This window comes from Ochotona curzoniae, unplaced genomic scaffold (genome assembly GCF_017591425.1).
Source record: "Ochotona curzoniae isolate NIBS_2020 unplaced genomic scaffold, NIBS_Ocur_1.0 patch419, whole genome shotgun sequence".
In the NCBI taxonomy this organism is placed as follows: Eukaryota; Metazoa; Chordata; class Mammalia; order Lagomorpha; family Ochotonidae; genus Ochotona; species Ochotona curzoniae.
The window spans coordinates 8,459-24,358 of NW_024466994.1; the positions used below are offsets into that span (position 1 = coordinate 8,459).

The window sequence follows — 15,900 nt, forward strand, 5'->3', positions numbered from 1 at the left end:
GTGCTACATCTACTCCATGGAACACTAAGAATTAAGTTCTTCCACTTGCACAGAATGGTCCCAACTTGAGACCATCATACTCAGTACTATAAACCAATTCCAAAAGCATAAATACCATAAGTTGTTTCTGATAAAGGCAATCTTCATACAAAATATAATATCAATAGATATATAGGTAAACATGTATATGCATATATTCTCACTCATTAACTATATAATGAAAATTAGCATACCAGGAAGTGGAGACACGTTGAAGTATGCAAGTATGCAGGTACTCTTGAAAAAAAAAAGGAATCCCAATGAAATTGTTGAGTGTATCTTGATAATAGGATTCTGGACTCTCTAGCATTGTCTATAACAAAAATGAACAGATGCACTGAAATAGCAGAATGATGAACTTGTGTTTAAGGACCATACTATTGTAATAATATAGGGGGAAACAGTGGGGAGGAATAGGGTGGTAAGAGGGGAAATCCATGAGCCTATGGAACTGTATCATGAAAAATAAAAAATAAATATAATTTAACATTTTTAAGAAGGAAGAAATTAGGTGTTTATGGCAAGAAGCAGAGCAGGAAGCAGCAGCTATTACTTAATTGCCACGCTCCCCAAGGCATTAGGGATGAAGGTTCTTATGCACAGAAATTTGTCTGAGAGGTATGTGTGTGCAAGGTTCCTGGTTGGTCAGTGAAGCTCATGACCTTTCCTCAAATTGATCTATGATGTTGTGACCTGTAGAGAATGTATGATGGTCAGGTGGGCTCCAGCCCCTCTGGGAGCTGCCTGAGTGGTAGTTACATGAGCTCCAGGACTTTCTTAGATGAAGCTCTCCAGACATTACTGGCCATACAGGTTCTTATCTACAAAGGAGCGAATGACTCTTCAAGTCTAGTGTTTAGACGCTTGTAAGATCAACTGGATCGCTCCTTTAACTCAATGAATTTCTTTTGATAAAGGAAGACTGACAGGAAGTTGGGTCCTGCCTTTATCTTATGGGGGTTGGGTTTCAACCTGAAAATTAATAAAGTGTTAATCCCCATGTTCAGTTTGCTTTGGGATCCATCATTGGCACTACAGGACCTGGCTGCAACTATCTCAGAGAATTCCATTTAATGTTTTTGCTGCTATCTACCTCCTCCCAATTCCGTGTCCAGTGCCACAGCGGGTGTCCAAGCAACGGGGCAGCCTGAGCTGAGCTGGGGCAGACACCTGCTCATGCTGCACCTCAACAGGAGACTTGTCAAGCGTTTTCCGGCATGCTGTTGCTTGTCTGCAGCTCCTGTGGCTTTTCACGGCATTTCAGAGTGGGAAAGGGGGCTTTTGTGCCTAATGTTTATTTGTGATAGCCTGGGCTGCATGTTAAGATCTAAATCAAGTTCTGCATTGATTCAAAAGTATCGCACCTGAATTCTCACACTGTCAGAGGGTCGTGACACACAGCCTGAAAACAGTCACGCGGCCACGACTGCCAGCTACAAAGCCGGAACGCGCAGCTGCCTCCCGTCCGGGGTCGTGACAACCCCTCCTGCCGCTCTTTGCTCTTTGCTCTTTGCCAGCTGCAAAGGCCCGGGAGGGCGGGCGTTGTGGGTGGTGTCCCTGCGCAGGGGGCTGGGAGCGATCTGCGGTGCAGGATCTGCGGAGCCCTGAGGCTGCGGGGCGGCTATGGAGGCCTGGCTGGAGACGCGCTGGGCGCGGCCCTTGTACCTCGCGTTCGTGTTCTGCCTCGCTCTGGGGCTGCTGCAGGTCATCAAGCTCTACCTGCGGAGGCAACGGCTACTGCGGGACCTGCGACCCTTCCCCGCGCCCCAAGCCCACTGGTTCCACGGGCACCAGAAGGTAGATGAAGGGAGGGGAGATGGAGGACACTGCAGGGCTGGGTGGCAGGCAGAGAGGTGGCCGCTTCCTGCCGTGCTGCGAGACCCTTGGTCCTGCACAGGCCTCTAATCGAAGCAGCAGCTGCTCGCAGCATCTTTTCTGGGATCTTTCTCACAGGGCTACAGGGAGAGGTCATCAGAGGATGTTGTGGGGGTTGGGGAGAACTGTTTAACGGCCTGGGTAGTGACAAAGAAAGCCAAGTGTAGGTCAGTTCTGTCTGTGATTCTTGCGGTTTCTTGAACGTTCTGGTGTGAACTGAATTTAAAAAGAAAAAAAAAAAAAAGCTTTCCACGTGTATTACTCTAAAATTGTATGCTATTCTAAGTAATGCGAGGAAGAGCCTTAGCTTTTCCTATCTCTTGTTCTTTGAATCCACTCCCACCCTTGATTCCTTACTCATTCCTTATTCGTGGTAGCTATGTGATAGAGTAGGATGCTGGGGGTCCCTGCCCTGCAGAGTCCACAAGAGAAGGAAAACACAGGATAAAGGGTGTTGGGCTCTAGGGACACATGAGTCTTGAGCCTCTGGCAAACAGACCACGACTGCCAGCAGAGCTGCTTCAGGATCCTTCCGCTACCCCATTTCCCAATGCTTCTTCCCATGAGGAATTCCCTCCAACTATTTTATCTGCTTCTTCTGGCATGTAAATCCTTACTTGTAAAATGATGTATCATTTGCATAATTCATCAATTGTAGGCTTTATGAACTTGTTATGACAATCACATATGTATCGTTTCTCAATATCCCAATGTAGCCACATTAGTAACTTTCTTGATTAAACACAAAAATAAAGTCTTATGTATTTTATTATGTTAATTAGGATTACTGCTAATCTAAACTGTTCTCTTTTATTTTGTTCATTTTCTTTTTCTTGTTTATTTTTACTTGCTTGTGAGATAACATTTTTAATATTAGAAAGTTTAACAAATAAGAATTTAAAAACTGGTTCAGCAGGGATACATGCAAAGTATAAACTATCAATAAAAAGATATGTGTTTCACTCATATACAATGAACTTTAAAACAATCATAGCTCATAGTATATCATTCTTAACAATTTATAGCAAAAAGATTTTAAACAAATTTTGAGAAAACATATTTGGAGCAAAACTGATGCATATAAGCATTTCTTTTTGTTTTCATTGTTCGATTTTTTAAAAAAATAAGATTTAGTTCCCATATGTAAGAGAATATGTGGTTCCTGTTCTTCTGTGTCTGGCTTATTTCATTCAACAAGTGTCTCTCCAGTTATAGCCACTCTGATGAAAATAATAGAATTTCATTTTTTGTAGCTGAATAGCATTCCATAATTTAAACCTGTGTGTGTATCACTTTATCCATTCATCTAATGATGAACATCTTGGTTCATTTCATATTTGACTAATATAAGCAGTGATGCCATAACCATGGTGGTAAAGGTATCTTTTTGATACAGTGTGTTCATGGTTTTGTTTATATACACAGCAGTAAAACTGCTTGGTCATATGGCAGGTCTATTTCAATTATTTAGGAAATCTCCATATTTTTCCACAATAGCTTCACTAATTTACCTTCTCATGAACAATATTTAACAATTTCTATTTCTTCACACAGTCTGAGGCATGTATTATTCTGCTTTTTGAAGAATAGCTATTCCAGTAGTGTTAAGGTGATATCTCATTATAGTTTTGATTTGCGTTTCTCTAATGGCTAATGATCCTGAGTATTTTTTTCGTAAACCCATTGGCCACTTGTATTTCTTCTTCTGAGAAATTTTGTTCCTTTCCTTATAGAGCTGTCCTCCAACCCATACTGTCAACTTCCTCATTTTCTCATCTGTCTAATTTTTCAATGCCTATTACTTCTAAACTAATTTTCTAAACATTTGGACAAATCTGTCTAAAGTTTCTCAATCATATTTCCAAGTGTTCGAACATACTATCTAACCCAGCAGTCCCTATACATTCTTCCATGGGTCTCTGTTCCTGTCCAATCTAGACTGATGACATTTTAGGCCAGACACACAGATGTTGTAAGAGTTCCTAAGAAGGATACCCTGTGTCAATTCTTCTCTCTCCTGGATATCACATCTTTTTGTTCTGATTTATCATATCAAATTTATGAATAGTTTCTTCAGAGGAAGAGAACAAACCTTAGACAAAGTTTTTGAGCTCTTGAATGGTTAAAAATGTCTTTATTTTCATTTCAAGCTCAATTGGCAGTTTGGCTAAATATGAAAGTCTACTTTGGCTATTATTTCCTGTCCAAACTTTGAATACTTTGTTTCATTGTCTCTAATTTACACAACAGCTGCTGAAAATTCTGGTACTTTCTCAATCTTTTATGTTTACTTTTCACTGTATATGTTTAAAGTGTACAAGGTGATATTTTGATGTTCTTATATTAATACACATAAGTGTAGTGAAGTCAATCTTCACAATCACATGAATTAGTATGAAAATCATCTTCTTGGCCTCAGGTCTCTAATGAGAAGGGCAGGGCATGTGACTCCCAATCGACTAGGAACTCCATTTGGTGTCTGCCATGCCCTGCCTGTTGCAAAGCTCAGCCATGGATTAGGAAGCTCTCGGTTCTTTGCAAGATAATAGCCTTAACTCTCAGCTATCCCTTGAAATCAGAACTGAACAATGAAAGCAGGCAGTGTAAGATATTACCTTGAATGATAATACAGAAGAGATGTGGGATAGGTGGTATAGCACTGAGTTTGTTTAAGAGGCAGGATTTCATTTTATGTTGGACACAGGAAGAACCTGGTTTCTCAGGATCTGGAAATAATCAAACTGATCCCAGTTAAGGCACCTTTACTCATCCTTTAAACATCAGGTCGTTTGAGCCAGGATGGTTCCAAACTTCCAAAAAGGAGTTGAGGTTTAGGCTTATTGAACATGTTGAAAGGGAGCAATAGGCGTGTAGGAAAGTCAGAGGCTGGCGGCTGGCTGCTACCCATCTAAATCAGAAGGCATCTCACAACATAGCAACCCTAGCTCCTCTAAACTCCTCAAAACTCTCTAAACCAACTCCAGAGTCTCCTCCAGATCGTTAAGCACCATTCATGCTAAAGACTTACCAATTCAGTACCAATTTTCTATACTTTTTCTCTTTTTGTTGCTTTAAAATCCCTGAGAAAACATCTTGGGAAAGAACAGATGCAATTTGGAGGTTATAGTTCAGATTCAGGGAGCCTGGTAGGCTGGTGTCTAGTGGAGATTGATCATGCAGATGCAGAGGCATGGATGCAGTGGCCCAGCCCATTCCTGCCCACAACACACCAGAGGGAACAGCACCCTAGTCAGAGCGAACCCCAGAAACCCCCCATAAGACTCATCCCCAGCCTTGGCTCCTACTGATACTTGCAGCAAGGTGGTCCAGTCTGTCCCACATCCCATTCAGCCCTCATACCCATCAATGGGTGCTGCAGCCTAGCTCAGACTAACCAGCCCACTACTCAGCCCACACTTATGTCAGTGGGTGCTGCCACCTATCCAGCCAAGCCCACCCCTGCCCTGGTTCTCTTGATCAGCAGTAAGGGTTGCAGCCTCAGAGGAGTACCCACAATTTCCCTAGTAGATTCACTTTAAGTTCCCTATCTTGCACTTGTCAGGTGGTTCTGCAGTCTATCCTGAAGGATGTGACCCCATTCCTGACACTTGATAACTGATGCTACAGCAAAATCAGACCAGCCTGCAACAACCTTTCTTCTGAATGCCCCAATGGTTACAGTCACTTAGCTCAGGCTGGTTCCCTTACAACCAAGCTCACGTGCAGGCCAACATGTGTTGTAGTGCTGCCCAGCCTGGTCTGCCCCCAATCCCAGCTCTCATGGTCATCATTGGGCGAGGAGCCCAGCAGTGGAGCCCCTACAGCTCGCCTACCAGGCTAACCCCTAAGCCCCAGGTCTTACATGGGCTGTGGCCCAGTCAGGCACAGCCGGCCTCACCTCAGAATTCACTAGTCTGTGTTGCAGCTGGGTTCAGCTATTTCAGTCCAATGCAGCAGATGCTGCAGCCTAATCCAGCCCAGCCAGCCATGCAATCCCAACAGTGATGTGAACTGGCTGGTGTTGTGATCTGACCTGGCCTGGCCTGCACCCCATCCTGGTTCTCATATCTACCAGTGAGTGCCAGTGAGCCTGTCCCCAGACCTGACCCACACATATGTGGCTAGTACTATAATCTGACCTGGTCTGGGCTGCTCCCAACCTTGGTTCTTTCACTCACCTGCAGGGACTGCATTCTGACAAAGGAGTCCCCCAAACAGCTCTAATAGATCTCCCAGTGACAGATCTCACGCATACCAATGAGTGCCTATCCTAGCCTGAGTTGGCCCACCTCCTGTCTTAACAAGTTCAGCAACCTTGCCCAACCAGTGCATACTCATTCTGGCTCTTACCATTGAGTGCTACAGCCCAGCCTTGCTTGACCCACACACTCGTATGGTTCAGCAGGTGCTGAAACCTAGCCCAGCCCATCCTATACCTGCACTAGCTCCTGTGAATACCAGCGGGTGCTGGAGTCTAGCACAGTCTGGCACACCCAAGACCCTGTCTACATCTGTGTTGAGGAATGCTGCAGCCATGTCCAACCTGTATCTCTCTCCTGTTCTTGTTATTACACTCACCAGTGGGAGCCACAACCCAGGCAGGGTGTCCTCTTGGCTCCCTGATAAAGCCTGCTCCCAGCCACAGATCTTGTGCATGCTGGTGGTTGCTCTAACCCATCCCCCATCTTGGCTTTGCCTTCAGATACTGCAGATTGGCCTTGTCAGCCTGCATTCAGTCCCAGCTCCTTCTGGTGCTGCAACCTTGCTCTGTTCAGTCTGCCCTGCAAGGTGTGATAGTCTAGGTTGGAATGGCCTACATCCCATTCTGGCTCCTGCATATGCCAGTATGCTAAGGTTTGGCCTGGCCCTGCCCTGTCTTTGACCCCTCCCCCCATGAACCAGCCCACATTTTGGACAACAAGTGGGGCTGCCTTGCCTGGCCTGATGAATACCCAGGCCTGACTCATATGCACACCAACAGGAGCTATGACCCACCAGAGGAGTTCCCTAAATTCCCTCACCAAACCCACTCCCAAATCCAGATCTCACTCATGCCAGTTGGTGTTAGGCCCAAACCCAATGTAGTCTGCTGTCTCCATTTCAACCTCTGTGTGTTGGTAGATGGTACAGCCCAGCCAGCCCCACACCCAATTCTTGGGTACACCTGTGGGTGCTATAGCCTAGACCAGCCTAGGCTGTTGTATTCAACACCCGTACCCATGAGAATTTATGAGTTCCCTGGTCACGCCTAGCTTAACCCTTCCCACTCCCAGCTCCTGAGCAGTTTAGCAAATATTAAAGTCCCACAGGAATGAACCCACATTCCCTACAAGATCTGGCCCAAGACCTGGTTTTCTCACATGTTGGTTAGTGTCATGACAAAGCCTAAAGTGATCCATCCCCCTTTCCAGCACTCAAAAGTGGGTACTGTGGTCTAGCCCTGCCAGGTAGGCCCCCAGCACTAGCTTTAGTGTACCCCAGTAGGGGTACACTGCACTGTGGCAAAAGCTAAGAGACTGCAGCGACAACAGTGAGCTGTGCATGTGCTGAGGTGAGAGCAAACTCACTGAGCTTACTGCATTGCACTAGTCCCACAAGGAAAAGAATACCAGCTTTGGAACAGTATAGGTCAAAATAGGCGTGGGTGGTCCTCAGACCTAATGGTCAGCAGGTTCTAGCAAGATCAGCACCACCAACAACCTAGCTATTTAGGACACCTGGTGTCTCCCTAATCCTGGGAACTCTTCAAACAGGAAGTTGGAGAGAGGCTGTTCATCAATGATAAAGCTTTAACATGGGATCACAGGCAGTGGAGAGTGGTGAGCCAGATGCTCATCAGAGACCATGGTGGAAGTGTAACATAAGAACCCATATCTGAAACTCACTGGAGGGAGTGCACAAGTGACTGCAAACAAAGAGCCATGTACCAACCACAATAAGTAAAACTGAATTGTAGACCTATGAATGAGACAGCTTAGAAACCTACCCTACTTAGAAGAATTCTGCCAGCCAGAAGTACAATAACCCAAGAGCAAAAGAAGAGACAAAGACGCAATGAATATTACTGAAGACCCCCATGCATAGGAGCAAAAGCTTCTGCCATCATCAGGGATAACTGAGAAATACATGAAAAAATGGGGGATAAAGAATTCAAAACACATGTTATAAAGCTTCTTGTAAACATAGAAGCACATGCAGGAACTGAATGAGTATGTCACACAGAACATAGCAACATTGAAACAAAATCAAAAGGATTATTGGAAATGAAGGATGCAATAGCACAAATCAAAAATTCAGTGGAAAATCTCAATAATGGGATGAAGGAGGCAGGAGAAAGAATCTCAGAATTTGAAGATATTTCTAGTCACAATGAAGAAACAATCAAAAGCTGGAAGCAAACCTGGGTCAAACTAAGAAAAGTATTCAAGAATTGAAAGATACTATTAAAAGGTCAAATATAAGAGTTATGGCAGTCCCAGAAGGTGCAGAAAGAGAAGCTGTGTTTAAAAATGTATTTAATGAAATAATAAAGGAAAACTTCCATAATCTGGAGAAAGAATTGGGAAACAATATCCAGGAGGGCCACAGAACTCCCAACAGGGTTGACCAAAAGTGATCTTCACCATGACACATGATAATCAAGCTGTCTTCAGTTGAAAATAAATAATAGATCCTTGAATGTGCACATGAAAGAAAATCAGTTGACATACAGAGGAATGGCAATCAGACTCACAGTTGATCTTTCACAGGAAATTCTACAGACCAGAAAAGAATGGAACAACATATTCCAGATTCTAAAAGTAAAAAAATTTCAGCCCAGAGAAACTTACCCAGCAAAGATTTTCTTTGTCTTTTAAATAAAAAGAAAATTCTTTCACAGTAAAGTTAAAAGAATAAGCCTCTTCCAAACCTGCCCTAAAAATGAGACTTAAAGATGTTCTCTTGATGGACAAAAGGTATTCACCAAAGGACAAAAAAAATCCACCAAAAGCAAAGGCAAATGTGAAAAGCATCCCAGTGAAATAGCAACAGAAGACTAAATCAATGAACAACCCATTACCAAAATGACAGGACCAAATTACCACCTATTCATATTACCCCTGAATGTAAATGGCTTAAACTCATCAATCAAATGTCATAGATTAGTAGACCAGATTAAAAAACAAAATCCATCTGATTTTTGCCTACAAAAGACACATTTCACCAACAAAGTCCAGTGGTAACTATATTTCATGGAAATTGATGTTTTTGTTTTTATCTTCATTTCTTCAAAACAATTTTTCTGATTGATTTCTTCACTGACTCATAGATCATACAATAGCATTTTCTTCAAGAAGATTCTTAATTTTCTTTTCATTCTTCAGTAGCATGTTATTTAACTCATGCCGTTACAAGTTTTCTTTTTTTCTTCCTGTTGTTGATTTTGTTTTGTGGCTTTTCATTTAAGAGATATATAGTAACTGTGTAATGGAGACTATCATATCCAGATATAAGGATACAATGCAGTATGCATCTCTACTTCCAGATCAAAGATGAACTCCCAATGAAATTGTTCATTGTATCTTGACAATAGGATGCTTGGCTCTGCCATTATCCATACCCACACTGATAGACTTATGACTGTTTATGAAGAACTATACTATTGTAGTGGTGTAATAAAATAAGTGGGGAGAGGAGGGAATTTGGAGAGGAGGTAAGGGAAATCCCAGAGCCTATGGAACTGTGTCATAAAATAATAATAGTTTTTTTTTAAATTTTTAAAAGAGAAGTTAGCTCCTAGGTCTTAACAATCAGTAAAGAAAATATAGAGTAACAGGGAGAAGGAATGGTGAGTTAGATGGTAGGCTGTGTTTAGGATACCAAATATCGACAGTGGCCTCCCAAATAGCGAGTTTCCATCCTTTTGATCCCACTTCCAACCCAACATGTGTGATGTTAGCAGGTGGGAGAGAGAATGTTAGAAGAGCTGTTACTGTAAGTAACTTGGTCTGGAAGTGCAACAAATATTTACCTTGGAGGATATATACACTAAACTTTCCTAAAAAATCATGCCCTGGAATTTGAAATTCCAGAGAAAACAGTTCCACTTCCAGATTAGCATCCAGGTTCCCCTGCCAGTGGCGCCTCAAGCAGGCTTTTCACCCAGCTGGTGTCTATGAGAGAGGAGAGGTCCTGCTTGGCTGGTTTTCTAACTTCTTTTACTTTTTTTCATCACAGTTTCTTCAGGACAATAAAATGGAGAAGCTGGAAGAGTTTGTTGAAAATTATCCCCGTGCTTTCCCTTGTTGGGTTGGACCCTTTCAGGCATTTTTCTTGATCTATGACCCAGACTATGCAAAGACATTTCTGAGCAGAACAGGTAAGAAAGGGAGCAAATCGGGCCCGGCAGCGTGGCCTAGTGGCTAAAGTCCTCGCCTTGAATGCGCCAGGATCCCATATGGGCTCCAGTTCTAATCCTGGCCAATCCACTTCCCATCCAGCTCCCTGCTTGTGGCCTGGGAAAGCAGTGGAGGATGGTCCAATGATCCTGCACCCGCGTGGGAGACCTGAAGGAAGTTCCTGGTTCCTAGCTTCGGATCTGCACAGCACCGGCTGTTGCGCTCACTTGGGGAGTGTGAATCACCATATGGAAGATCTTCCTCTCTGTATATCTGACTTTGTAATAAAAATAAATAAATCTTTAAAAAAGAAAAGAAAGAAATGGAGCACATCTCACAGGAGTGAGATGTGCACCATTTGCAGGCAGGGTTCCATCATAAGGACTTACTCTCTGGCCTCCAAGAGACCCTGGTGCACTCACTGACAGGAGAGAGATTTCCTCCACACACTGAAGTGACTCCCATCTTCTCCCCCAACACTTCGATTACTTTCAGATTCTAGGGCCATTTGTGCTGGCATGTGTTAAAGCCCAGCTGGTATTCCCAGAATGCCCAGGGACTTCCTTTGCCTCAGTGTTAGCAGCACTTCCTGCCTCCAGGCCCTGTCTTGAGCCTTAGTCCTCAGGACACAGCAGAAGGAGTTGTGTCTCTGAGGCTTTGGTAGATCGATCTGAATGCTAGATATTCATTCACAGTTCAATCTTTTGGTTGCCATTCAAGTTTTATTTTTTGTTTCTGCCTATTTTTTCAATACATTCCCTTTGTGAAGAGGAGTCACCTATTTCCCCAGCCTAGTCCTTTCTCAAGGTTCATGGATTATTTCACAGCACAAAACCAAAACATCCAGTTTTTGCTCTGTCAACTTTGCAAACCAAAGGCCTCACATTCTTTTTTTAAGATTTATTTATTTTTATTGGAAAAGCAGATATACAGAGAGAAGGAGAGAAGAGAGGAAGATATTATGTCCATTGCTTCACTCCCCAACTGGACGCAATGGTCAGAGCTGAGCTGATCTGAAGCCAGGAGCTTGAGACCTGGAGGAATTCCTTCAGGTCTCTCATGCAGGAACAGTGTCCTGAGGCTTTGGGCCATCCTGTACTGCTTTCCTAGGTCACAGGCAGGGAGCTGGATGGGAAGTGGAGCAGCTGGGACACAAACCGGTGTCTGTATGGGATCCCGGCAGATGCAAGGCAAGAATTTGGGACTAGGCTATCATTCCAGGCCCCAGCCTCATGTTCTTAAATCTTCTTCCCTCCAGCATCATCTCCATCCCCTTAATAAAAACTAACAAAAGCAAACAACTTTTCCCTGGGTTCCCATATTTCCCAGGCATTCAATCTGATCTTGAGAGGACTACTTAAGGGCAAGAACTGAAAAATACTTCCATGTTAGAAGGAAACCAATAGTTATTCTTGCTTCATTCTCTGATGTCTTCCAGCCCCTGCCCTAATAATTTATCTGCCTTCCAAAGCAGATATATGCTGTCCCAATTTGTATTCTAAAAAATTTGCAACCTTCACGCAATCTCTGTTTCTGCTAGAGGAGGTGAAGAATCCAGGTAGTGTATCTGGTTGCCTCCTGAGGATTGCTGCTTTCTGGTGCCTGGATGGGGACCTGGGAGAGGAAGGGTTGGATGGGGGGTGGGCACTGAACTTCGGCTTCCCTTTTGCTCACACTTTGTGCTGAGTGCAGGTGAGTAAAGAAGCCCTTTACCAACTTTAGCTGATAACTTGCATTTTGTCTTTTGTTTCCTTTGCTTAATTCTGCAGATCTCAAATCCCAGTACCTATCCAAGTTCATGACTCCATGTCTTGGTATGTATGTGTAAAATGAAAAGTTTGACCCACTCTCCCTTGAAATTCCTTTTTCATAATCCAGCATTCCAAAGACACTCAAATCTGAATTCATTAGGAGTAAGGTACAGCTGTCCTGGACCTTATGTGGGTTTGAGAGAAAAAAGGACAGAAGAGAGCTTTAAGGTCAAAACAAGTTCCTGAAAGCTTCTAATTCATTTCTGCCTGTAAGGTCCCATTCTGCAGGCAGCTAATATGTGAGTATGCCCTTTTCAGTGACAGTCTCGCCTGCTTATTCTTCTGAAGTTCCTTTATTTCCACATAACAATGAGTACAGTTTTGTTCTACAGTACAGCTTGGTAATGAACTATGAATAATTAAGCTTCTTAGCCATGTAATTGGAATTTATGGTAGAAAAGAAAGGAATTAAATGAAAGAATGTACATGTTGGGTTCAGAACCACTTAAATTTCCATCCTGCCCACACCCGACGGGCTAGTTGAATGTGATCTTGAAGAAGTCATTTTATCTTTCTGAGTTTCATTTAAAAAAAAATAATCTTACTTAGTTGAATAGGATACAAAGGGTCAAGGGCTACAGGAAAGTGAGTAATACCATTGTTTCCACACTAATATCATCATTTTTTCCCTGTATCTGGGGTCAGGGGAGAAACAAAGGGAAAAGCTCCACCCAGCCTCCCACCCATCCCAGATCCCTGATGTGAGGCATGCTCTGAGGGTCCTGCTCAAGCAGTTTTGATAGTTCAACAGTTCTGAATTGCTGCCAATCTCACCATTCCAAGCACAATGAAATCTCTTCAGAATCCACTGGCTGACATAATCTCTTCATGGTTGGGGTTCTGAGATCAGCAGTTCAGTTGGAGGGATCTCCAAAGAAATTTCATCGGAGATGATCCCAGACCTGATTCTTGTGTGAGTTTGTCAGTACAGGGTCCGACACTGTTCATCATCCCAATCAGCTTATGCACATCCTGGTCATTGCAATTGCTGGGTCAGTTCTGTTTCCAGCCCTGTCTTCCATGTGAACTGATGGATGTTGCAGTCCAGCCCAATCCTGCCCACTTCATACTCAACCCTCACGCAAACCAGTGGGAACTGCAGCCTAGTTGGGGCAACTCCCCATAATTCCCCACAGGCCTGCCCCCTACCCTGGTTCCCATGCATGCCAGTATGTACCGCAGACTTGTTCAGTCTGTCCCACATCCCATTTAGCTCTCATATATGTCAATGGGCATTGAAACCTAGTTCAACCCAACCAACCCTATTATCCAGCCCACACACATACTGGCAGGTGCCTTTCTGTCTAGCCACCCCTGCCCATGTCCTAGTTTTTGTGCTTTCCAGTGGGATTGGTAACCTAGGAGGGAGGTGCTCACTATTTCCCTACTAGGCCATTCTAACTTCCAGATTATGCACTCTCCAGGTGGTTCTGGAGTTTAACTTGACAGATTTAACCCCCAGTGCCAGCCTCTGCCAGCTGATGCTGCAGCAAAGCCCAACCAACCCTCACCCACACTAATTTTTGCTTGTTCCAGTCAGAACAGTCAGCCCAACCTGGCTTTTCCCTGATCTAGCTCACATGAGGCCCACAGGTGTTGTAGCCCTGCCTGGTCTGATCTGCCCCCATCCCAACTCATGCTCTCCAGTGGGAGTGGTTGTCCAGCAGGGGAGCCCACATTCCCCCTGCCGGCTTTGTCCCCTCCCTCCCTGGTTCTCATGTGTGCTGGTTGGGCACTGCAGCCACATCTGGTATAGGCAACCTCACCTTGGCATTCCATAATGTGCACTGGTTTGTGTCGCAGCCGAACCTGGCCCAACCAACACTCTATTCTGGTGCTTGGATTCGCCAGCAGGTGATGTAAACAGGTTCAGTCTGGTCTGCCCCCAACCTATGCCATATGTATGCCAGTGGGTATCTGTCTCTGGCCTGTTCTGGGTTTTCCCCTATCATGGTTCTTGTGCTCACCTTCAGGGACTGTGTCGATACGGAGGAGTTTCCCATGCTCCTCCATCAGAACCTCTCCCTATGTCAGGTCTTGCACATCCTAGTGATTCCATGGGCCAGCCCTCCTTGCTGGCCTTCAGTCTATTCCAGTTCCTACTGTTGAATGATTCAGCCCAGCCACGGCTTGTCCATACCCAGACACTGCTCACAGGTGATGCAGTAGAGACAGAGACCTAACCTAGTCCGACCTACATCTACCCAGGTTCTGCAGAGCACCACATGGTGCTGCTGTCTAGCCTGACTCAGTGCACCCAGACCCAATGCACACTTGTGCCAAGGGAGATTGCAGACATATCCAGACCAGAGCACGGCCCCCACTACAGCCTCACACTCTCCCATAGGAACCCCAGCACAGCAAAAGTGTACTCTCACAGCTCCCCACTGAGTCTATTCCCAATCCTAGATTACTATAGTGGCAGGGGATGCTCTGACTCAGTTGGCTTAGCCACTCAATGTCTCAGCCTTTGCCTTCACTGCTGTGGCCAAAGCCCAGTTGGACATGACCTGTGCTCCATCCTGATTTTTTGCTCTTCCTTGTCAGTAGTGGTTTGCTTGGCCCTGCCCAGATTTTCCTCATCTTTGAAAATGAAGATGAGAAGCACATCTCTAGGCCATAGTGAAGATTAAGTGAAATACCTGTTTCAGCACTTAGACTATGGTTCAATCATTGCACCAGCACCAGACCATTCATCATGAACCTAGCACCCTGAGAATGCTGCCAGCAGTGTAAAGTCCTTGAAAACCAAATATTTAATGACTAGCCTTTCAGTAAAAGATTGTGCAACATTAGCCATGATCCATATTTCTACTTTGTACCATTCACAAAGCAGGACTCAGGAGGGAATGACAGGAAGGGTAGACACTGTTCTCTGGTTCCTTGAGCATCCATGTGTACAGCATAGCTAATGGGATGGTTTGGAGTGGAAAGGAGATGAATACTGATGGTATTTTTATGGGGTACTTTATTATGCACCTTCATATACTGTACACAGCAATATGACAAAGCAGGTATTTATTATCATACTTTTTTGTTGAGACAACCAAGTCTCAAAAAGATTAAGTACCCTTCTCAATTACTATATGCTAATAGTTGGTATCTTCTAATCTTGCTAGATGTTTAAACTTATCATGCTTGAAAAATCTCACAAGAATAGAAACTCGGGCCCGATGGGGTGGCCTTGAGCTAAAAAGAACTCACCTTGCTGGAAAATCCCAGTGGAGGTGTGTCCATTCCATACTTGTCAACTTTTCTCATTTCCATCAAAGAATTGCTATTTCTTTATTCTCTCTCTCTCTTTTTTTAAAGAAGACCACTAAGTCTTTGTCTCTTTCCCTCCACCCCCTCAAATCCTATAACTGTAAATTCAAACCATGAGCCGAGTTGAAAATAGATGATTCAGGGAAGGCTTTTGTATAAACAAAAGAAAAGATGGAGTGACATCCAAGTCTATGTCCACCTGAGGAATGGGGTGATGAAAGTGAGAACACGAGGCGTTAGCGCATGGCTTGTCCACCTGGAAACGGTATAAGAAATAAAACATCTTAGAAAATCCACACACAAAAGAAAAATCCATTCAGTATCCCTTCTGGGTGGAGCTGAAGTAGTGTTCCATTTAAATCATTTTATATCTTAGAACTAAAATTTCTGCAATGTTATATCCAAATGCAGTAAAAAAAAAAAAAAATCTGGACATTGTGTAACAAATACACTGTATTGTAAACCTTAGAATTAAATTATAGGTCACCTACAAGATTAAATTCTAATAGCCAGTAACCTTGAGAATTTGACCA

General features: G+C 43.8%; 1 protein-coding gene across 1 annotated transcript in view; it reads left to right on the top strand.

Moving 5' to 3' along the window:
• Positions 1–1,662: 1,662 nt before the first annotated feature.
• LOC121167665 (cytochrome P450 4X1-like) overlaps positions 1,663–15,900 on the top strand; it is a 36,054-nt gene continuing 21,816 nt past the window's right edge. The window contains exons 1-3 of the mRNA XM_040997215.1: positions 1,663–1,836; positions 10,132–10,273; positions 12,062–12,106. Coding sequence (XP_040853149.1) covers positions 1,663–1,836; positions 10,132–10,273; positions 12,062–12,106 — 361 coding nt within the window. The remainder of the gene's footprint in view (positions 1,837–10,131; positions 10,274–12,061; positions 12,107–15,900) is intronic.